Source organism: Stegostoma tigrinum, chromosome 5, assembly GCF_030684315.1.
Source record: "Stegostoma tigrinum isolate sSteTig4 chromosome 5, sSteTig4.hap1, whole genome shotgun sequence".
NCBI classification, from domain to species: Eukaryota; Metazoa; Chordata; class Chondrichthyes; order Orectolobiformes; family Stegostomatidae; genus Stegostoma; species Stegostoma tigrinum.
The window spans coordinates 98,454,063-98,479,012 of record NC_081358.1 but is presented as its reverse complement, the minus strand read 5'-3'; the positions used below and the strand labels follow the sequence as shown (position 1 = coordinate 98,479,012).

At 40.8% G+C, this 24,950-nt stretch overlaps 1 protein-coding gene across 2 annotated transcripts in view; it reads left to right on the top strand.

Annotated features, from left to right (window-relative positions):
* The window catches only part of ptpn23a (protein tyrosine phosphatase, non-receptor type 23, a), a 77,435-nt gene that overhangs the window by 18,708 nt on the left and 33,777 nt on the right, over positions 1–24,950 (top strand). For both annotated transcript variants that reach the window (XM_048528532.2, XM_048528533.1), the window contains exons 4-13: positions 2,893–2,969; positions 7,235–7,284; positions 7,404–7,535; positions 12,220–12,300; positions 13,405–13,536; positions 19,420–19,467; positions 19,611–19,667; positions 20,834–20,892; positions 23,526–23,605; positions 24,007–24,121. In XM_048528532.2, coding sequence (XP_048384489.1) covers positions 2,893–2,969; positions 7,235–7,284; positions 7,404–7,535; positions 12,220–12,300; positions 13,405–13,536; positions 19,420–19,467; positions 19,611–19,667; positions 20,834–20,892; positions 23,526–23,605; positions 24,007–24,121 — 831 coding nt within the window. The remainder of the gene's footprint in view (positions 1–2,892; positions 2,970–7,234; positions 7,285–7,403; positions 7,536–12,219; positions 12,301–13,404; positions 13,537–19,419; positions 19,468–19,610; positions 19,668–20,833; positions 20,893–23,525; positions 23,606–24,006; positions 24,122–24,950) is intronic.

Genomic DNA, 24,950 nt, shown 5'->3' with positions numbered 1-24,950 from the left:
GTACTTGCTGCCCATGTTCTTGTGAATGATGAGCTCACTGCTTTGGAAAATGCTGCTTTATAGAATTACTGTGGTGCATCTCGTAAATGGTGCACACTGCTTTCACTGGTTGATGATGTATGAAGCTAATGTTTAAGACGGTGAGTGAAATTCCAGTCATGTGAAAGATTCTGTCCTCAAACTGCTTGACTGGTTTGGAGCTCCGTCATTCAGAAAAGTGGGGAATATTCCATTATACTCCTGACATATGCCTTTTAGCTGCTAGATAAGTCTTGGGAAGTTGGGAGTTGAACTACATAGAGTTTCCAACCTCTGGTCTGCTCTTGTAGCTGTTATATTTGTATGGCTGGCCAATGTGAGTTTCTGATCAGTGGTAACCTTAAGATGCTGGGGAATTTGAAATGGTAATCTGTTGAATGTTAAAGGTAGATGGATTTCTTATTATTTTGAATGTGGTCATCCCTTGACCCTTACCCCAAGTCTGACTGTTGCCCAAGATTTGGTTACTTTTCGGCATGAATGGCTTCATTGTCTGAGGGGTTACAAATGCAGCTGAATACTGAGATTGTGAGCCACCATCCATATTTCTGAACTTAGATTGTAGGGAAGATCATTGATCCAACAGAAGGCAGTTGAACCTATAACACTGAGCCAGGAGGCCCAGGTTTGAGTCCCAGCTGCTCCAGAGTTGTGTGATATCATTTTTGAACAGGTTGAGTAGAAATATCTACATTGAGAAATTTGGCTGTTGTGATGCAGTGATAGTGTCCCTACCTTTGAGCTAAGAGGCCTGGGTTTAAGCCCAACCTGCTTCGGAGATATGTAGTAACATGTCTGGACAGTTTGACAAAAACAACTACATCTGAGGAAATCCTGTAGTGGTGTCTTGGCGTAAATGGGTTTGGTCTCCAAAATCCAAATCCATTTTCTTCTTTGCTACACATGACTCTAACCAGTGGTTAGTTCACGGCTTATTCCCATCAATACCATTTTTGCTAGCACTCCTTGCTACCACACTTGGTCAAATGCTACCTTGGTGTCAGGAGCAGTCTGACCTATTGTATCTCTAGAATTCTTCTCCTTTGTCCGTTTCTGAATTACATAGTCCTAGAAGAATGTGAGCTAAGCATTGATGAACTGGTTATTGATGAATTTGTGCTGCTTGCTGGTTTCATCAGCAACACCTTTGCGGATCATTGAGAGAGAAGATTGATTATTGGCCTGATTGGATTTTTTGCTTTGTAGTCAGGCTCTGTTTGTGTAATTTTCCATTTCATCTCGCAGATACCAGTGTTGTCATTGCTGTTGGAACAGCTTGGTAAAACACACATAATTGTTAGCATATCTTTAATTCTACAGCTGGGATATTGTCAATGCTTACAGCCTTTGTTTATCCATGTGCTAAGGACCCTAGTCCTTCCTTGATATCTCACTCAATGAATTGAATTGGCTGAAAGCTGTGACATCACCGGAGGCTGAGGTAGGTTTTCCCTGGACCATTTCTGGTTGCAGATATTTTTTTAAAAACACTCCAGCCTCATCTTTAGCGCTGAAGTGCAAAACCCCAGCAACATCGTGGATAGAGTATTCTTGGATATCTCCTCGTTATTTGACCTGCTCAAACCCTTCATGATTCGATCTGGAAAGACAACAGAATTTTACTCTGAACTATTGTTTGTGAGGTTGCTTAGCCCCATTTATAACCTTCAGAAAAGGAGTCCTCCTTGATTTAATTTTGACTGATGTACATTTGACACAGTATTGCTCTTTTGGGGATCTGTTAAAATAGCACAAAAATGAATCCAATTTAGAATCTAAATGATCAATGTGGCTTAGTAGAATTATTGTGGGAGTTGCTGTATTCTTCTAATTAAGTTTAAAACTCTTAAACGATGTCTGCTCTAGCAGTAAAAGAATTTGAGTAAGGATTCATTCATCCTCCTTGTGGGAGCAGGAAACCCATATGATAAGGTGTTTTCACAAGGGTCTTGCCAACTGGCCAAGTTATAGGCCTTCAATTTGAGTGCAACATGTATGTCGGGAATTTTGTTTTGCTGCTTATGAGTGTTTGCTGGGAGATTTTGACCGCTATATTTTGGTTTACAGGGCTACTTTTTCATTCTCACTAACTTTCGTTAGGTGATGCTGTTACTTAATAACAAAACAGATGTCCTCCTCCTTAAGAAAAACTGTCACTTCTAGACACAAGCCACTGTCACTCTAAATGAACTTTCACAGCGATATAGTTATATATTTGTGCCTAATGGTCATTGCACTTCAAGGAATTCATAATGAGAGAGTGAGTTTGAGATGTGATAAAACACAGGTCAAAATCTTTAGAAATAAAGCTGCTCATTATTGAATTTATATAATTGACAGTTTCATTAATTTAACATCCACAACATTTTCCCCCACTTAATAACCCAAACTACTGCAACTTTAAGCTGGAGACTCTGCATTGGCAAGGAATTCATTATCTTAGTTTTCCTACTCCCAATTATGATAGTTCTCTTCTTGAAAGTTTTAAAATTCACTCTTTACTCCATTACAGCACAATGTTCCACCCACCTGAGAAAAAAGGCTCGCTACAAGCCTACCTCAGGATGTCAGCAGCAAAGCTGGGCAAGAACCAGTCAGTGTTTGAAGGTGCAGCTCCTCACCAATCCTGTCCATTCTTATGGGATGGCCTTCTCTTTACTGAATTTTCTTTGTTGTGGAAGTGAAATTACCTGAAGCCGCCTTGTTAATTTGTGTATTGCAGTCCATTTGTGCATAACCTATTCACATTTGTTCAGTTCATGTAGAGCTTAAGAACAACAATGTGATATATTAGTCCAGTGGAATTAAAACAATGTATATACTGACAAACTGATGTGTTTGCTGAAATTACAGGACAGAAATCTTTTCTGGCAAGACAGTAACTGTTGATGAGATCTGCTACGAACAGGCTTGCATTTTATATAATCTGGGTAAGTAGTGTTTTCTGGTTCATGTATAGATATGAACTTGGCTGGCTGGGCCAGTATTTATTATCCGTCCATCATTCCCTTTGAGAAGGTAGTGGTGAGTTGCCTTGAACTTCTTGAATTGCTATGGGTATATGCACAATGCTGTCAGGAGGAATTTCCAGGATTTTGAACCACTGACAGTGAAACAATGATAACGTATTTCCATCAATGGTGAGTTGCTTAGACGAGAATTTGGAGAAGTTAATGTTCCCTCATATCTGCTCCTTTTGTCCTTCTAGATGGGGTTATGGATTTGGAAGAGTGCCAGATAAGGAGCCTTGATGAATTTCTGCCATGTATCTTGTAGATAGTACACCCTGTTGCTACTGAACATCAGATGTGGAGGGACTGAATGGTTGTGGATGCGGTGCTATTTTGTTCTGTATTATGTCAAGCTTCTTGAGTGTATTTGGAGCTGAACTCACAGGATAGCGAGGAATATTCCATCACATTCCTGATTTGTCTTGTGGATGGTGGACAGGCTTTGGGGAGTCAAGGGGTAACTTATTCACTACTGGATTCCCAGCTCTTGTACCCACAGAATTTGTGATGAGTCCATTTCAGTTTCAGGTCAGTAGTAATCCCCAGGATGTTGACATTTATTTACAGTTTTGTACAGAGATGTGCAACTTTTTGGCGTACTCTTAACTAACCTTTTAATGTATTAGAACTTGGGGAGTAACTTCTGCTATTTTCTTCTTGGATCTGAAAAAAAGAGTTCAAAATAGCACACTCAACAGTGTTTTTCTTGTCTCAATTTTCACTTGAATAAAGGTGTTATTTTAAAATTTGTGCAACTTTTTTTAAAATCCTAGAATGTTGACATCATCTTGCCCCTGCTTTATTTCCTTTAAGAAGGTGATATAGTTTGATAATACTGTGGCATACTACTTTAAAGGGCAGTTTTAAGAGGGAACTATCAGGTAGACAAAAAGAAGCAATTTAGGTTTTTTGACAGTCCAAAAGCTCTATAATCTCTTTCTTGTTGTACCCTTTTTAAAAAGCAATCTTGATTCTTTTGAAACCGATTTTGGGTTATCCAAGTGCCATTGGAAAGTTGAAGTCCTGTTTGTTGAATTATTGACCAAAACCTGGTTCAGTAATTTAAGCAAAATGCTGCAAGAGCTGAATAGTAATGTGAGCTGTGGGTTGGTAATCTAGTCCGTAAAATAGGTTACTGTATCTATTCTCAATGTTTGAGAAACGATGGGAGGGGACTCAAGTAGGTGCATAAACACCTGCACAAACTGGTTAGACTATAAGATAAAGGAACAGATTTAGGGTTAGGCCCATTGAGTCTGTTCTGCCATCCAGTCGTGGCTGATTTGCTTCTGAATCCTTTTCTGTTGCCTTCTCCCCATAACCTTTGATTCCCTTGCTACTCAATAGCCTATCTGTCTCTGCTGCTTTAAATACACTCAGTGACTTGGCTGTCACAATGAGTTCCATTCATTCACCACCTTCCGGCTGAAGAAATTTCCTTCTCTCAGTTCGAAACGGTTGTCCCTTCATTTTGAAGCTATGCCTTCAGAAACATCTCCATATCCACTGTATCCAGGCCTTTTAGGATTCTATAAGTTTCAATGCAATCTCTTCACCTCCTTCCCCCCGCCCCCCCCCCCCTCCCCCTCTAAACTCCATTGTGAATAGACCCAGAATTCTTAACTGCTTATATGATAGGCCCTTAATTCCTGGGAACACTCTTGCGAACCTCCTCTGGACCAGCACATCCATCCTTGGGCACAGGGCTCAAAACTGCTCTCAGTATTCCAAACTCAGTCTGACCAGAGCCTTATGTAGCGTCCGCATTACTGTTCTGCTTCTAGCCCCATCAAAATGAATGCTAACATTGCATAAGCCTTCCTAATTGTCCCTTTGTGCTTCAGATTTCTGAAGCCTTTCTCTACTTGGAAAGTAATTTGCCTTTGTTTATCCTACGAAAATGCATAATCTCACTTGCCCACACTATTCCTTCTGCTGCTTCTTTGCCCTAGCATCCTTCAGCAGCCTCCCTGCTTCCTCAACACTACTTGTCTCTCCATGTATCTTTGTGTTACCTGTACACTTAACACCAATGCCCTCAGTTCCTTCATCCAGATCATTAAGGTATGATGTGAATATCTGTATGGTCCCACCCCTCCGCAGAATTTGACTACTTCTGGATTCTATCCTGAAAATGTCACTTTATCCCCACTCTCTCCCTTCTGCCAGTCAGCAGAAGTCACTCTACTCATACCAATATCTTGCCCCTAACACCATGGGATCTTATTTAGCAATCTCCTGTGTGGCACCTTGTCACAGGCCTTCTGGAACTGCAAATGTATCATGTCCACTGGCTCTCCTTTATGTAACTTGCTTTTTTTTCCCCCCACAAAGAATCTTAACAGGTTTGCCAGGGTTATGATGTCCCCTTGACAAAGCTGTGCTGACTATGCCCTATTTCACCACGCACTTTCGAATGCTTCATAATCATCTTTAATAATGGGCTCTAAAATCTTATCAATGACCGAAGTCAAGCTAACAAGCCTGTAAGTTCCCACTTTCTGCCTCTCTCCCTTAAACAGGAATGTTACATTAGCATCAGCACTGATTTGTGTTGAATAGCCTGTTTTTTGCACCATATATCCTATGCACTTTATCTTTGATCCTGATAAACTTGACTAATGCTGATTATCTTTAAGAAAAATTAAAAAGGTGGTGGCATAGTAGTAATATTGCTGGACTAGTCATCTAGAGCTCTGAGCTGATGCTGTAGTGCAGTGGTTTCCAAAACAGCCTTCAACTTGTCAACTTTCTTTGTTCAAAGCATGTTGTGTGAGGGAAACTTGTTCTTAAAATCACCATACATCATTGAGTGGTGTTGGTCCAAGCTCCCTTTGTGACTTCTCAACGTACTTTTACGGCATACGAGGCATTCTCTTATTCCACGTGGAAGTTGTGCATTTTTGTTTTCATGTCAGATGCTCCAGATTCATCACTCACTCCAACTGCTTTGTAGTTTGTGATGTCACACTGCTGCTGGCCACGCTGCAGGTAGGCCTGTGGATCTGTGCCTGTGGAACATCCAGAATGTTGCTGGTACCCTTACAGTGTGCAAACATGAGAAGGTCGCATTTGTTTCCAGGGCCCGTGGTCACCTTGCATTACAAGGAATATTGAGTGTGAGGTGCAACAGGGTCTATTAGGGAAGCAGCTAAAGGAAAATGAAAACTTAAAGTCTGCAGACAACAGACGAGAATAGGATTAGCTGAGCTGTTCTTGCAGGGAGTCCACGTGGATTGGTTAGCCTTCTATGTTTCTAGTATTATAATATACTGGCTTCACACATCTGTTCCTATTACATACCTTATTTGGTTGCTTGCATTATCCTTACCCTCCCATTGATAGTCCTGGAATAAACTGAAATATGATGCAAAAAGCTAATAAAACCTGTTAGTATGCACTTTTCTATAGTAATGCAGCTGCCAGAAGCAAAAGTCATATGACAGCATGCATGTGGTGACATCAGCTGTCAGAAATGCATGCTGAGGAAACATGGCCTGGGCTAAAAATCCACTGTTGGAGACTCTGCGATTGACTACTCAAACATTATCTACATATTGGAGACCGTGGCAGTAGGAACTCTTTTAAATCCATAGCTGATGCTATTTAACTTTGGTAAATAAACCTAGAATATAAAGCTAGGCTCAGTAACGAGCATATTAACTATCATTGATTGTTACCAAAACTCATCTGGTTCATTAATGTCCTTTTAGGGAAGATATCCTGATCTACTCTTAGGACATGTGACTTCAGACCACAGCAATGTAGTTGACTATTAGCTGGACTCTGAAATGGCTTAGCTTGAAACTCTTACGAAAGCAAATTAGTAATAGCAGTAAAGGGTAATCTTGCCAAGGATATGCATATACCATGAAAGAATTTTAAAAATTAAGCCTCCATAAAGCAAGTAACTTGGATGAGTCTTTGTATTCAAACCTGTTATTTTGGGGAAACATATAATTGCATTTTGTCATTGAGCCTGATATAACCCTTTACAAATTCTAACATGAGTGATTTCTTAATGGGATTGTTTCTTAATGCTGAATTCGGATATTTTATACTTTCGTCGCAGTTAAGCTCTGGCACTGGATTGAGGTCGACTGGATTCATTTCTTATTGGACCGGCAGTGCCAATTCTTAGTGTAATAGAATGTTGAACTTGTGATATTTTGTTTCTCTCCCAGGAGCCCTTCACTCAATGCTTGGAGCTGTGGATAACAGAGTGACTGAAGAGGTGAGTAATAAATATAATCAAATAACTGCAAAGTGAGCAATGCTTATTGATTTTTGTCTTACAATTATGCCTTGTTTTTAGACATATCCAGTAATTGAATTTCCATTACCTCTTTCTAGGGAATGAAAGTTTCCTGTACACACTTCCAGTGTTCAGCAGGAGCTTTTTCTTACTTACGGGATCATTTCAGTCACTCTTACAGTGTAGACATGAGTCACCAAATCCTCAACCTTAACATCAACCTCATGCTGGTAAGGACAAGACTCAAGGTTAGATCAGAAGATTTGCAGACACATAGTCTGCTGTGGTCCCCATTGTTTTACTGTTCACACAAACTGTAACTGAGACATACAGTCCAGAATTGGTAACCTTGTTCCTTATTCTGTGTTGTGTTAACTCCTCTTGTTTGGCTGTGATGGAAATCCAGCTAGATTTCTTGATTCCGATTGCTATCCCATAATATTTTAGCAAAACTATTATGTTCTCCCCCAAGCTTGCTATCTCACTGTATTTTCCCTTTCTTAATCAATCCATTTATACTCCTTTACTGAACTCTAAATTGCTCCCAGTCGCTGGCCTGTTTTTTTTTAATGGCCATTTTATATGCCTCTTCCTTGGATCTAATGTCATCTCTAATTTCCTTCGCAAGTCATGGTTCAACTACCTTTCTCATTTTGCTTTTTAGAAATATAGTTATTGCGGTCCACCCATGTATCCCATGAATATTTGTCATTCTCTTCCCATCGTCATTTCTTTAAATAGCATTCCCAATCTATCCTAGCCAACTCGTGACTCATGCCATCGTAATTTCCTCTATTTCGATTCAAGAACTTAGTTTCTGAATCCACTGTCATTCTCCCATCTTGATAAGAAATTCTATCATATTATGGTTGCTCACCCCCAACACACCCCTCACAACTAGATTGTCAATTATTCTTTTCTCATTACACAGTACCCAGTCTAGGATGGCTTGTTTTTGAGTTGTTTCTGCATTGTATTGGTCCCAAAGATCATCCTGTATACACTGCAGGAATTCCTTCTCTGTAGTATTGTTGCTGATTTGAATTGCCCAATCTGTATGCAAATTAAAGTCTTCCATAAGTGTCCCTTCACTACCTGCATCTCTTACTACCTGTTTATTATCATTACGTCAGTAGTTTGTGAGCCTGTATACAACTGCCACCAATATTTTTCGTTCATTCCCCCTTAGTGTTTCTCAGCTCTACCAGTGCAGATTTCACAGCATTGGAGCGGGTATCACAAATACTTAGAACCCGTAAAGTGTGGCAGCAAAGCATTCACCCCGTCGAGTTCATACTGTCCATTTATTGTCATAGTTTTGTGCATTAAAGCACAAAGCCTTAAGACTATTCTTTATTATGATTATTTGTCCCATTTCTATTACTTTTTACTGTGGCCCTGTTCGATCCTGGCCCTTGATTTATAGAGTCATAGAGTAATACAGCTTGGAAACAGGCCCTTTAGCCCAAACTGGCCCATGCTGACCATGGTGCCCACTCAGCTCGTTCCAATTGCCTACATTTGGACCCTATCCCTTTAAACCATTCCTAACCATGCCCCCATCCAATTTTTTTTTAATGTTGTTACTGTACCTGCCTCAATCACTTTCTCCGGCAGCCCATTCCATATACGCACCAACCTCTGCATGAAGATATTGCCCCTCCAGGTCCTTCTTAAATCTATCCCCTTTCACATTAAACCTATACCCACTAGTTTTCAATTGCTTATTCCTGGGAAAAAGACTATATGCCCCTCATGATTTTATACACCACAAAAGGTGCACCCCTTATTCTCCCACTTTCTAAGGAATAAAGTCCTATCCTGGCCAACGTCTACCTATAACTCAGGCCTATCAGTCCTGACAACATCCTCGTACGTTTTCTTTGCACACTTCCCAGTTTAACTATGTCTTTCCTGTAACAGGATGACCAAAACTGTACACAATACTCCAAGTGCGGCCTCACCAACAACTTGTGCAACTGTAACGTAACATCTCAACTCCTATACTCAATACCTTGACTAATGAAGGCCAGCATGCTAAATGCCTTCTTCGCCACCCTGTCCACCTGTGATGTTGCTTTCAACGAACAAAATACTTGTACTGTTGGGTCCATCTGTTCTACAACACACCTCAGGACCTTTCCATTTACTGTACAAGTCCTAACTTGCTTTGACTTTCCAAAGAGCACACCTCACAGTTATCGTATTGAATTGCAATTGCCAATCCTCAGCACACTTCCACATTTGGTAAAGATCCCTCTGTAATTTTTGGTAACTTTTTTCACTTTCAGAGACACCTTCTAATTTTGTATCATCTGCAAACTTACTCATCATGCCTTGTACTTTCACTTCCAGATCATTTGTGTAAACAACAAAAGTCCTAGCACTAGCCCCTGTGGTATTTCTCTGCCAATCATTTTTGTTTTAATTTCACTTTTTTTCTCTTGCCTTTGATTCCCCTTCCTTGTACGAGGTCCCATCACTCTGCCGTTTTAAAGCCTCCCAATACACTGTAGGAAATACTCCCCCAAGGACATTAGTCGTGGTCCTGCTCGGCTGTAACTTGTCCAATGTGTACTGGCCACATTCCCCTAGAACTGGTCCAAATACTCCAGGAATCTGAAACACTTTTTCTTGTGTTACCTCTTCAACCATGTGTGCATCTGATATGTCCTCTATTTCTGTTCTGACTAGCATATGACCTGTGAGTAATCCTGAGGTCAGTACCTTCAAGGTCCAACTTTTCAACCTACAGTTGATTCTGATATAACACAGTAGTTCCGTTCTCGTGTGATCTTGCATTTATAAGAAAATCACACAATAACCGTGTCATTTAAAGTGATGGGGAGGAAATGACATTTTAGCCATTACAAGTAGGGAAAGCTCACATTCTGCAACCAATTCTATAATCCTTCAGTCACGTTAAAACCAATTTGCTTTGAAGAAACTTGCCCTTGAGAGGTGATTTCCTCAGCAGAATCCAAAACATTATATCCATTTTCCAGGGAGGTACCACAAGAGACTCCTCCACTGCGTGCCAGATCCTCTTGCTTTGTCTGGTCGTTGCACACTGTCTTCCTACCAGTGGAGTCTTAGCCTGTAATACACATGATATAAGATGCTTTATAGTGTCCCCAGCTGGTATTCCAGTTTCAAAACCAGACTTCAGAAAGAACTGTAGCTGGAGACTTCCAGTGCCGTGGCCAGCACATATGCAGAAACTCTGCTGGACTTCTGTCAGAGCAGGAACAGCACATCACGACTTGGAGTGCCCCACTATGACTTACCCCTTAAATTTAACCTTTTGAAGAAGCTTAATATCAAATCACATCAAATTATTTAGGGCCCTTACTCTCAGGTCCCCCCTACTGTAGAATGGTATAAACTACAAAAAAACCACAAAAAGCACCTCTCCTGTGTCACATTCTCACTGTGCTCCATTTTCCCTAAAACACACCGTCATTATTGCTGTGCCTCACTCAGGTTGTGCTTTCTCCTGTCAACTGAGCCAAAGGAGGGGATATTGGGTAGGTGTCCAGAAGTTTGGTACTCAGAGATAATTTTATATGGGAAGAAGATACGTGGAGCAGTAGAGGAATTCAGGAATGTTCAGGTGAAGGAGCTAGAAATATGTAGAGCAGAGTCTGAGGTTATGTTTTTGGAGAAAATGAGGGAAAATGCATGATGGAAACATAGTGATTGAGGGACAAAGATGAGAAATTAGTTATGGAGATTAAAGTAAGTAGTCTTAGTGATGGAGACTGTCCAGAGCTGATCCTTGTTTAGATGTTGAATATAAACTGATGTTTGTATACAAGAACATAATGGATAGGAGTAGACAATTCAGCCCCTTGAGCTTTCCCTGCCCCTGAATAAAATCATGGCTGATCTAGCCCAGATGTAAGTCCTCATAGCACTCAACTTTCCTAAATTTAGAAATGTGTCAACCTTATTTTTAAATATTTCGATTTAACCTCCGCAGTGCTGTCAGGTAGGGAATTCCAGATAATCACTATCCTCTGGGAAAGGAAATTCTTCTGCAGTGCACTTTTAAATGAGTATCCCTTTTTTGTCCTTTAACTATGTTCTCTGTATTTGTGATTCCACTAATAGTAGAAGCATCATCTTAACATTTATCCTGTCAAGAACCCTCAGAATTGAGTAGGTTTCAATAGCTCACTGCTTTTCCTTCTAAACTGTAATGAATAAAGGCCTAATCTGATCTTTGATATTCAATCACTTCAGCCCAAGAATCAGCCTAGTGAATCTCTTAAATGGCTAGAGAAGGCATTAGAGGCAGAATTATGTAATGATATGGAAGATTTCTTGCAATATATTAATAGTGGGGCTAAAGCAATCTGTGAAGTTTGATAAGGAGACTTTCCCTGTTGATAGCAATTGCATGCCTGCCTAGTGTGTTTGAAAATACACTGTCTGTGCTATTGCAGTACATCTTATTTAAGAGGCATGGCATTAACTAAATTATCACATCAACTGCATTCCAAAATGACCCATGGGCACAGCCTTAGAATTAGGGGGGTAAATTTAGAATGGAAATGAGATATTTCTTCAGCCAGAGAGTGGTGGGCCTGTGGAATTCATTGCCTCAGAGCGCGGTGGAGGCCAGGATGTTAAATGTCTTCAAGGCAGAAATTGATAAATTCTTGATCTCGCAAGGAATTAAGAGCTACTGGGGGAGTGCGTGTCAGTGGAGTTGAAATGCCCATCAGCCATAATTAAATGGCGGAGTGGACTCGATGGGCCAAATGGCGTTACTTCCACTCCTGTGTCTTATGGTCTTATTTGACTTTGTTCTTAGTTGAATAAGCTATTGTTGGCCCTTGCAATGTTTTCTGTAAAAATATATGCTCTGTATTACAATGATCATACTTGTCTGCTGTTTTATTACTTTAGGGACAGGCTCAGGAGTGTCTGTTGGAAAAATCAATGCTGGACAACAGAAAAAGTTTTTTAGTGGCAAGAATCAGTGCCCAGGTGAGTGTATGTAACATTGTGCATTTCATAATCTGTAGGTTGTTAGACTGTGTTTGTATTTCCTGAAAAATTTTAAATGAGGAAAGTTGCAAATTTCTGCCTTATTCAAAGAGTTCAGGGAACACAAAACCATGAATAAAAAAGATTTTAGAAACATAAATTTCACTCTTCTTGTGTCCAAATTTGCTCACCTGATCCTAAATTTCTTCCTCATCCCAACCAAAAATCCTTCTACTTTAAATCTTTATATATCTACCTCTCAATCCTTTTTGACCGTATTTATTTTTTAAAGATTGATTACGTTGGAAATTAAGATCTTCTGTTCAGCTGTGCTGCATCTCTGTGGAAATAGATCAAAGAAATCTTTTAATCTGGTTTTAAAGGGAGCTGACTTTGACTGAAGGCAAATTGTCATCTCTTTCCATCTTTTGATCTGCAGTCTTTCTTCTAACTAATGTAAATTGCCTCCAGCACCTTTTCATTTGAAATGTTTTATTTTTATAATTGATCTATGAAGTAAGCTGCCTGTTTCTACCTTTTGATGACCATATCACGGTGTTTTGGTCTACAGTCAAAATGAATTCAGTAGATTGATTCCTTGTAATAGAGAACTGCAGCTGTTGGTGTCACCCTTTTCTGAACTTTAATCATTTATATGGAAACATGACCAAAACTGTACATGTGACCAAAATGTTGGATATTACAAATTGTCTGACTGCAGTCTAGACAAATAGAAACTCCAATTAATCTTACATCATTCTTCATAATGCCCGGATAATATGAGAAGCGTGTAACTTTCTTTTTTAGCTTTGAGAATACGTTTAGTAAAGATATCAAGGGAATTGCCTTTTACTCTTCTCCCATATTGAAATTTTCTGCAGCGCATCCTTTTGTGATAAAGTTGAAGAATGCTTCTAATACCTTTTCATGCAGACTTAAGGCAGGGAAAATAACGTCCCTGGTCGCATTTGCTCCTGGTTTGCTTTTGGTTTTATTGCTCTGGTAATTTCATTAGGTTGAAATTTGATGAGTCAGAGGAAAAAAAAAATGCATATTGTTAAAATGATGATTGGAAGAGTTTTTTATAGTTTGCCTTGTTGCCAGGTGGTTGATTATTATAAGGAAGCCTGTCGTGCCCTGGAAAACTCAGAGACTGCTTCACTTATTGGGAAATTTCAGAAAGACTGGAAGAAGCTGGTGCAGATGAAGATTTATTACTATGCTGCAGTCGCACATGTAAGTAGCATCGTGTGGAAAGTATAAAACTTTGAATTTTGATCTGGTGTTCTCCAAGAACACACTTTCCTTCTGACCATTCCTCGAAGTTGTCTCCTTTTGTTTTTCTGTAAGACTTACTACTTGTTTGTAGATGACTATCACTCCTCACTTTGCATAAGTACCAAATTTCTTGAAGAATAAGCCTGGGCATGAATATTGTTGAACTATTCTATCATGAAGGACATCTTGTTCAAGTCCAGCTTTTGAATGTACATATCGGAAACTTTTCAGTCTACATGCACTATTTAGTGCTTTAAGCGCAAGGCAATTGGTTGACTTTTAAAAAAACATTAATTTGACTGAATATCATCAAATTTCTATAAAATGTCTAATAAGCAACTTGTGCTGCTATATTACAGTTACTGTTTTATTGAAACTGTTATGATTTTACTCTTAGTAGGGATACAAAGTGTACATTAGGTGTAATGGCAAGATCTTGGTTATGTTCACTGAATTCAGCCTGAGCTTAATATATTGAAAATTAATCTTTCTGATGACTGTAAGGCTTCTTAATGCAATTGCAATTTTGCTTCAATTATGAAAGGGCTTTTGTTCGGAACTCAAAACTGCCTTTAAGTCAGTACAGTTCATCCAATATTGCTTCAATTTTCCAAGAATGACTGATTTTGCTAGGAAAAAGTATCCATCCTGATGGATTATACGAGCCATAAATCCTGACCTAAATAAGAATGAAAGGATGTTGAGATGGGTGGGAATTTAATTGGCCTCTTGGTTAGTAACTGTCCAGAAGGGTAATCCCAAGATTCCAAATTTTACCTGACAAATTACATGATTTAGCCTAACCTTATGCAATTCCATATGAAGTAAATCTTGATAAACAGTTTCTTTATCAGTATTTTCCTCAGTTTACCAAGTTTTTATTCAATCCATCGGCTGCTGTAATTGCTGCAGTTACTTCTCAGGCAGCTTCTTCTTCAAGACTGCTTCCATTCAGTAAACAAGGCGTTTTTTCCTGTCTATTTCAATGTTTGTGATCATTTCATAACTTCTGCAGAAAAAGATTGTTATCAACTAATTTAAATTCTTTGTGTTCAATCGAGTTTTTAAAATTAGATTTGTCGTCTAAACTGACGAGTCCTTTAATCGTCAGTGTTATATCAGCAACTCAGTGGTCATTTTCATCTAGATCAAATATACATATTAATTAAAAATACAATACAAATTGGTTTTAAATGTATAGCCTTTAAAACACTGTTTGATTTGAAGACTTATTTTGAGCCTGAGATTAATTTTTAATTTGTCATTCAGGTTTATTTTATCAGCTCGTCTACTGCTGAAATCTGTATCCGAGCCTCTGTCTTTTAATTTGACCATTCCAATGCTTTCTTGGCCGCTGAAGTAAGAAACATGGCAGTCATTTACACACAATGAGTTCATAAACTGTTCAGGACATAGGGGAGGACTCCCCTGCTCTTCAGAAATGTCCCTGTATCTTTTATTTCCAGCTGAGAGGGCAGTTGAGGTTTCCATGTTGTATTGCAGCCAAAAGACAGCATTTCCCCTTATTTAATAGTAACATATTACCATACTGAAGTATCAGATTTTGACATCTCGTCGCTAATGTTTCTGAGACTCAAGTGATGCCTATTGTGTCATCTCTGTGGGCAGTTTATTGTGAAATATACACAGATTTATATAATCAGTCTTTTAGGTTCAGTTCTAAGGTGTTACAGGCAGACCCTGGGTTGCAAATGGGTTCTGCTCTGGAGTCCATTTGCTAATTGATTTTTTTCAAGTCAGAACACAATTCAAGACAATGTAAAGGCACCGTTCATATGTACAGGAGAATTTTGTATATCAAGTCATTAAAATTGCACTCCAGTCTGAGATTATATTCATATGTGCAAGCATTTGAAAGTTGATCGTTTGTAAATTGGGAAGGTGCATTTCTCTGACTTGCTAAATTTCTCTGTCCAATGTAGCCCTAGTTAATCTGTGTTTTTATTTACTTCCAAAGTCATGGAACTTACCTCTTGCATGTGAAGTACATAATATGGTAAAACTAGTGACAAGACCATATGTGAGGAAATGTGAGGAAGGTGTTATGAGAATACAGGTTGACTTGGACAGGCTAGGTGAGTGGACGGATGCATGGCAGATGCAGTTTGATGTGGATAAAAGTGTGGTTATCCACTTTGGTGGCAAGAACAGGAAGGCAGATTACTATCTAAATGGAGTCAAGTTAGGTAAAGGGGAAGTACGGCGAGATCTGGGTGTTCTCGTACATCAGTCAATGAAAGCAAGCATGCAGGTACAGCAGGCAGTGAAGAAAGCTAATGGCATGCTGGCCTTCATAACAAGAGGAATTGAGTATAGGAGCAAAGAGGTCCTTCTGCAGCTGTACAGGGCCCTGGTGAGACCGCACCTGGAGTATTGTGTGCAGTTTTGGTCTCCAAATTTGAGGAAGGACATTGTGGCTATTGAGGGAGTGCAGCTTAGGTTCACAAGGTCAATTCCCGGAATGGCGGGACCATCATATGTTGAAAGATTGGAGCGACTGGGCTTGTATACAGAGATAATGGGAACTGCAGATGCTGGAGAATTCCAAGATAATCAAATGTGAGGCTGGATGAACACAGCAGGCCAAGCAGCATCTCAGGAGCACAAAAGCTGACGTTTCGGGCCTAGACCCTTCATCAGAGAGGGGGATGGGGAGAGGGAGCTGGAATAAATAGGGAGAGAGGGGGAGGCGGACCGAAGATGGAGAGTAAAGAAGATAGGTGGAGAGAGTATAGGTGGGGAGGTAGGGAGGGGATAGGTCAGTCCAGGGAAGACGGACAGGTCAAGGAGGTGGGAAGAGGTTAGTAGGTAGCTGGGGGTGTGGCTTGGTGTGGGAGGAAGGGATGGGTGAGAGGAAGAACCGGTTAGGGAGGCAGAGACAGGTTGGACTGGTTTTGGGATGCAGTGGGTGGGGGGGAAGAGCTGGGCTGGTTGTGTGGTGCAGTGGGGGGAGGGGACGAACTAGGCTGGTTGAGGGATGCTGTAGGGGAAGGGGAGATTTTGAAACTGGTGAAGTCCACATTGATACCATATGGCTGCAGGGTTCCCAGGCGGAACATGAGTTGCTGTTCCTGCAACCTTCGGGTGGCATCATTGTGGCAGTGCAGGAGGCCCATGATGGACATGTCATCTAGAGAATGGGAGGGGGAGTGGAAATGGTTTGTGACTGGGAGGTGCAGTTGTTTGTTGCGAACTGAGCGGAGGTGTTCTGCAAAGCGGTCCCCAAGCCTCCGCTTGGTTTCCCCAATGTAGAGGAAGCCGCACCGGGTACAATGGATGCAGTATACCACATTGGTAGATGTGCAGGTGAACCTCTGCTTAATGTGGAATGTCATCTTGGGGCCTGCGATAGGGGTGAGGGAGGAGGTGTGGGGACAAGAGTAGCATTTCCTGCGGTTGCAGGGGAAGGTGCCGGGTGTGGTGGGGTTGGAGGGCAGTGTGGAGCGAACAAGGGAGTCACGGAGAGAGTGGTCTCTCCGGAAAGCAGACAGGGGAGGGGATGGAAAAATGTCTTGGGTGGTGGGGTCGGATTGTAAATGGCGGAAGTGTCGGAGGATGATGCGTTGTATCCGGAGGTTGGTAGGGTGGTGTGTGAGAACGAGGGGGATCCTCTTGGGGCGGTTGTGGCGGGGGCGGGGTGTGAGGGATGTGTTGCGGGAAATACGGGAGACGCGGTCAAGGGCGTTCTCGAACAGTTCATCCACTTCACCAACACCTTCCACCCCAACCTTCAGTTCACCTGGGCCATCTCCAGCACATCCCTCACCTTCCTGGACCTCTCAGTCTCCATCTCAGGCAACTAGCTTGTAACTGATGTCCATTTCAAGCCCACCGACTCCCACAGCTACCTAGAATACACCTCCTCCCACCCACCCTCCTGCAAAAATTCCATCCCCTATTCCCAATTCCTCCACCTCCGCCGCATCTGCTCCCACGATAAGACATTCCACTCCCGCACATCCCAGATGTCCAAGTTCTTTAAGGACCGCAACTTTCCCCCCACAGTGATCGAGAACGCCCTTGACCGCGTCTCCCGTATTTCCCGCAACACATCCCTCACACCCCGCCCCCGCCACAACCGCCCCAAGAGGATCCCCCTCGTTCTCACACACCACCCTACCAACCTCCGGATACAACGCATCATCCTCCGACACTTCCGCCATTTACAATCCGACCCCACCACCCAAGACATTTTTCCATCCCCTCCCCTGTCTGCTTTCCGGAGAGACCGCTCTCTCCATGACTCCCTTGTTCGCTCCACACTGCCCTCCCAACCCCACCACACCCGGCACCTTCCCCTGCAACCGCAGGAAATGCTACACTTGTCCCCACACCTCCTCCCTCACCCCTATCGCAGGCCCCAAGATGACATTCCACATTAAGCAGAGGTTCACCTGCACATCTGCCAATGTGGTATACTGCATCCACTGTACCTGGTGTGGCTTCCTCTACATTGGGGAAACCAAGCGGAGGCTTGGGGACCGCTTTGCAGAACACCTCCGCTCAGTTCGCAACAAACAACTGCACCTCCCAGTCACAAACCATTTCCACTCCCCCTCCCATTCTCTAGATGACATGTCCATCATGGGCCTCCAGCACTGCCACAATGATGCCACCCGAAGGTTGCAGGAACAGCAACTCATATTCCGCCTGGGAACCCTGCAGCCATATGGTATCAATGAGGACTTCACCAGTTTCAAAATCTCCCCTTCCCCTACTGCATCCCTCAACCAGCCTAGTTCGTCCCCTCCCCCCACTGCACCACACAACCAGCCCAGCTCTTCCCCCCCCACCCACTGCATCCCAAAACCAGTCCAACCTGTCTCTGCCTCCCTAACTGGTTCTTCCTCTCACCCATCCCTTCCTCCCACCCCAAGCCGCACCCCCAGCTACCTACTAACCTCATCCCACCTCCTTGACCTGTCCGTCTTCCCTGGACTGACCTGTCCCCTCCCCACCTCCCCACCTATACTCTCTCCACCTATCTTCTTTACTCTCCATCTTCGGTCCGCCTCCCCCTCTCTCCCTATTTATTCCAGCTCCCTCTCCCCATCCTCCTCTCTGATGAAGGGTCTAGGCCCGAAACGTCAGCTTTTGTGCTCCTGAGATGCTGCTTGGCCTGCTGTGTTCATCCAGCCTCACATTTGATTATCTTGGGCTTGTATACACTTGAGTTTAGGAGGATGAGAGGGGATCTGATTGAGACGTATAAGATAATTAAAGGATTGGACACTCTGGAGGCAGGAAGCATGTTTCCGTTGATGGCTGAGTCCAGAACCAGAGGGGACAGTTTAAAAATAAAGTGTAGGCCATTTAGAACAGAGTTGAGGAGAAACTTCTTCATCCAGAGAGTGGTGGATATATGGAATGCTCTGCCCCAGAAGGCAGTGGAGGCCAAGTCTCTGGATAATTTCAAGAAAGAGATAGATAGAGCTCTTAAAGATAGTGGAATCAAGGGTTATGGGGATAAGGCAGGAACAGGATACTGATTGTGGATGATCAGCCGTGATCATAATGAATGGTGGTGCTGGCTCAAAGGGCCGAATGGCCAACTCTTTCCTATTGTCTATTGTTATAAGACTGACTGATTGCAATAAGTTGTATGTTGGACAAGTTAAGGTTTCCTTTTGACGAAACTATGCACTTCAGCTGTGAAGCTGATTTAAAAAATACCCAAGCAAGAAGGAGGTATCAGTTTAAGTGATTAGAATGATATTTTTATCGGCCACAGCAGTTCTGGCAATCATTCTGTCTTCATAGCTGGAGTTTTCCAGCTCCTCCTGCCAATCTTAAGACTTTTTTTTTGTACTTTTATTCCAGCTTCATATGGGTAAGCAATCAGAAGAACAACAGAAGTATGGAGAAAGAGTGAGTAGGAAATATTTTTCACTGTTGATATGACCTTTTGAGACCGTGAACTGAATCTGCAGCAGAATTTAAATTCATGCATTTGTCCACATGTTTAGATGTAGTGTAATCTTAATATTGTACATTCTGTTTTCTCACTGTAGCTTGCTTACTTCCAAAGCTCATTGGACAAGTTGAATGAAGCAGTGAAATATGCAAAGGTGAGCTTTGATTTTTTTTTTGGCAGATATATTTTTGAGTATAAAATGTTACAATTGCATAATGTTGAAAAAATATTTGAAACTAATTATTCAAGAATGTTATGCAGCCATAGAAGTCTACAGCGTAGAAAAATGTCTTTGAGCCATCAAGTTGATGCTGGTCAAAACAGGAAACTATTTTAATATAATTTTCCTGCAATTCCATAACCTTGTGTCTATGCAAGACAAGTACACATCTAAGTGCTACTTAAATGCTATCAGTGTTTCTGCCTCTATCAGCCTTACAGGCAATGTGTTCCAGATTTTCACGATCCTCTGGATGAAAAAGTTTTTCCTCTCATCTCCACTGAACCTTCTGTCCTTTGCCTTAAAGCTCGCCCTTGGTCAATGATCCATCCATTTAAGGTTAAGCGTTTATTCCTGTCTACCCTATATATGTCCCCCATAATTTTATTCATTTCAATCATGTTCTATCTCAGTCTCCTCTGATATAAGGAAAACAATCGCAGTGTGTTCAAGCTCTCCAGCTCAGGCAACACTCTGGTAAATCTCCTCTGCACCCTCTAGTGCTGTCACATCCCTCATATAATGTAGATTTCAGAACTGAATGCAGTACTCTAGCTTTTGTCTAACCAGTGTTTTATACGGTTACCGTACAGTATAGCCTCCCTTTTTGGTTTTATCCAATCCATATATCCCTCTTCACTTTTCCAGCTATCTCTGTATGATGAAGGATCAAAGATCTGTTGCTTTCCATTTCTTCATCAAAGTCATTAATATAGATTTTAAAAAGATGAGATGCCAGCATTGATGCTTGTGGTGTGTCATTACTTACGATCTGTCAACTTGAAAATATTGCATTTACACCCACATTTTGTTTCCTATCATTAACAGTCCTATTTTCAGGATACATTAATACCCGGCTTCACAAGCCCTTCATAACTGCCTATTAATCTTTTGTGTAGCACCTTATTGAATGCCTTTTGTAAATCCAGATATACTACTTCAAGTGGTTCCCAAATATGTATCCTGCGAGCTTTCCTCAAAAAATATCTCTTGATATGTCAACAGTACAGAAGATAGGAGGGGAAGACATTGCCAACTCTGTTAGCAATGTATGAAATATCCTGTGCAAAAGCAAACTGTAGACTCCTTTTGTATTTTAGGGCCAACCTGAGACTGTTCAAGAAGCTTTACGATTTACTATGGATGTAATTGGAGGAAAGTAAGTAATTTAAAGAGATTTATAATCATAGAATGGTTACAGTGTTGAAAGAGGCCATTCAACCTCAGCAAGGGCAATGAATCCACTCCCACTCTGGTGCCTTTTCTCTGTAGCCACTTGTCTCCACAAAAGCTATTTCTGAGCCCACTTCATCTCACCTTAACACTGCATCCTTCTATTCCTGTCTCACTAGTGCTTAACTTCCCCTTAAAAGCATCCGTGTTAGTTGTCTTACACATTGCACGTGGTATCGAGATATCCATTTTCATTAGTTTGAGTAACTAGCATCCAGCATTCAGCTACGTTGCCTGATCGTGTGAGACAGCCACTTCCAAAACCATGACTCAATGCAGGGAAGTGAGTTGGCATATCAGTCAATGTGCGCTGATCCTCAGAGCTGCTCCGCAGCTGTACCTAAAGGAAATGTTGGTGTTGTAGACTCCTTGATTAGTAGTAAAACAATTAGAGTATAGTTCTCTCGATTGTAACACCACACTTACCTTACTTCCAATTTCAGAAGTACTCATTTTTGTCTGACATTACCATTTTACATGTTAGTCATTCACGTGCCTTCTGAGGGTGCTTGTTAGTTTAATGTTACTAACTGCCAAGTTGAGGCATTTTTTGTGTTCTGTGCAACTGGTATTGAAATCCAGGTTGCAAATCTGACAAAGTAGTATTCTAATTGAATGCATGTGCCACTCCTTTTCCCTTATTTTATAATTTGAATTATTATTTGAACAACTTTTATTCTACTTTCCTTTTTAATTCTTACAATAGTGCACAATTTCAGTCTGAAAATACAATAATCAAGCACCTTTTATGACATCTAACACACTTTAATTGATTTTAGAATGAGAGAAGAAGCGCCCCAAGGTGAAAATATTCTGCTTTTAATGTACTCTCTTTTTAATGAGTATCATCTAATGGAAAGCTTTTCCCAATGTCTCTATTGTTGCCTTGTCAGTAAGTCCTTAACTGTGTTGTGCATCTTCTGATTCCATTGGAGCAGTGCAAGGAGCCTAATCTCTGTTTACACTCAGTGTAAGTTTCAATCACCTAAATGCTGTTGCCGGGCATGCTGTAGTCTTATCATCCTGTTCCTTAGCACCTTTTACTTCCCTTTATGAGAGAGAACTTGATTGGCTGCACCTAACGCTGTTTCTGAGATCTCAAACTTAGGAGACAGGCATTTCAAGTCTGTACCTCACTATGACTGACCACCACACAGATAGTTAAACTTGTAGGTGTTGCATCGCTCAGCAGTGCTCCAAAAGCATCACATCATGTGGCCTATCCTTCAACAAGGATGTTGTCTACTTCATAGGTCAAGGCATGTAATTTTTCTTTGAAGACTTTTTTTGGCTTTCAGGTTGCTCTTTCATTTTCACTAACTTATTTATCATGTGATGTTGTCATCTAATAATAGTCTCTATTTGTGTTGACACATCGTAGAATCCCTAGTGTGGAAGCGGGCCATTGAGACTATGTCAAAACAAATGGTTCCTCCCTTTTTGAGCTGAAATTTGTAATACTGTTCTCAGAGATAATGCAGCCATATGAGACCTTTGGAAGAAGTATTACAGAAATGTTTTCATTTGGATGTTAACTATATTGCCAAAATAATCAAAGCATTCCTTCAACAACTCGAGAGATCAAATTTAGGCAGAACGACAAAACATGTGATCTGGCCATTATTTCCTACAAAGATCTATAACGCTTGTGGTCATGAGCATTCACTTAAACTCTCAACCTTTTCACAAAGTCTTTGGAATAACAAGACTATCTCCTAATTTCGTCAACACCACAAATGTTTCACTATTCAAGAAGCATTATAAATCAATTTGTGGGAATTATAGGCTTATTGCTTATTGGGGATGATTTTCTCACATTATCGTAAACTGTCTTCTATTAATCAGTAAGGATGTCCTTCTCGAGATCTCGCGTTGCTCTGGTCATCTGGGGCAGCCATAGCTATCTAAAAGCAAAATATCGGATATACTTAGGGAGGTTTGAAACAAAGCCTAATGCTAGAGAATCTCCAGATTCCTGTCCAAACAAATAGAATTCGCATTTAAAGTCTTATTTGAAATGGGCAATGATCTTTGTCACGTATCAAATCCAAGGACCATATTTGCACATCATGTTTACCTCTAAATGGTTGAGGGCTAATATTATAAACTTAAGTGAATCCAAGCTGACTGCAATCTCTTAATGTAATTCGTTAAACCTTGGTGTCATTCTGGTGAACCTGTGTTGCACCCCTTCCGACGCTAATGTATCCTTGTCTGATGCCAAAAGCTAAAAGCCATACTTGTGAGGATCTGACCAAGGCATTCTGTACAACTGAATTATTTACTTCCATTTTGTGTTCCATTTTATATCAATTGAAGCAGATCAAACTGCACCACTCTTGAGAACCAGTAATATGGGATGTTTGGCTTTTACCTGTCAGTGAAAGATTTCCTGATGGCATTAGTTTGTTTCAGTTATAAATTGAAAATCTTTGTGGAGGCTGTATTATGAGCAACTTTCACAAATTTTGACATTTGGGTGAGAAAAGGGGGAAACACATTAAAATATTTTAATGTTGAGTTTTTTTCTACAGACTCTACCTTCTTTGTTTCACTTAGGTATAATGCTGCCAAGAAGGACAATGATTTTGTTTATCATGAGGCTGTGCCACCTCTGGATTCACTCACATCTGTAAAAGGCAAGTTTTCGAAGGTTATTTTCTATTGACCGCTTTCAAATTTAAAACTGTTTGAAATATTTTAGTTTTTTTGATTGCCTAATTTGCACTTTTTATTGATAGTCTGTGTGTAGGGTATTGCTTACTCACTGACTCGTATCCTAATTCTTTGTTTCCAAGATTCAAATCACTGCAAATCTTGATTCTTCCATCTTTTTCTGTAACTCAGTATTTCCTAATGTCATCTCCTCTGTTCATTACAACTTGATGCATCCAGCCCTGAACTTTGGCCCTTGAACTGAGCTGCTTAATTTAAAAAACAATTAGAGCATTTTTGTGCATGTTCAAGTGCATTAAATACAATTTTATTTCAGGAAGGAGGCGCAGGTATTTTAATTCTTGTGGCAACCTATTTTTAATAGGAGCATCTCTGGTAAAAGCCCTTCCTGTCAATCCAACTGATCCAAACGTGACTGGTCCTGACATTTTTGCAAAATTGGTGCCTATGGAAGCCCATGAGGCCTCGTCTCTGTACAGGTGAGCCTGAGGCTTGCAGCTTCTGAACAGCTACGTGACTGAAAATTAAGCACAGGAACTTTGAAATGTGTTCTAAAAGTCGTTGCATCATTACAAGAGTTTCTTTTGCTTGTTTTTTTCAAAAAAGCTAATTTATTAGCTTTACCCATTTCTCTGTAAACGTGTATAAGCCATAGATGCTTTAGGAATTTAACCATTCTCTATTTAGAAGGGAAAAGACTTTTGAGAATTTCATTGTTCAACCTCAGTCAGGTCTTCTGCTGATTATTGATTATCTCTCCCTAGTTGCCTGAGAGAAGGTGATAGCTACCTTTAAATATTTCAAACTGGCCTGGTGGAAGTGCTCCCATAATGATGTTGGAGATTTCTTTGATTTTTGCTCTATTTCCATTAGGGGAACAACATGGTAAAGCCAGGATGGTGTATGACATTAAGATGACAGTGGCATTGACAAACCTGAAATGCTGACTTGAAGGATCAAGTAGCAGGAGCTAGAAGATAGAAACTGTTAAATGGGAGCATGGGAAATTATTTTACACAGCGAAAGCTGTTGAATGAGTTATCGGAGAATTGATGTAAATTTTGGGTGAAGTGTATCCAAAATTCAATTTGGTGAATAGAGAGTTTGCCAACGCATTTAATGAAAAACCATTGTATGATCAAAACTGTAATGAATTGCTTGCCAAATAATTTTTGATCAGCCACTGTACATTTAAAACCTGAAAAGGACAAGTCAGAGTTTCAGTTTGTCTGGGTAACATCTCGATGAGGTATTAACCTTTTTGTCTTTTCCTGGATACAAATTAGCCTGCTGTGCATACTGTTTACT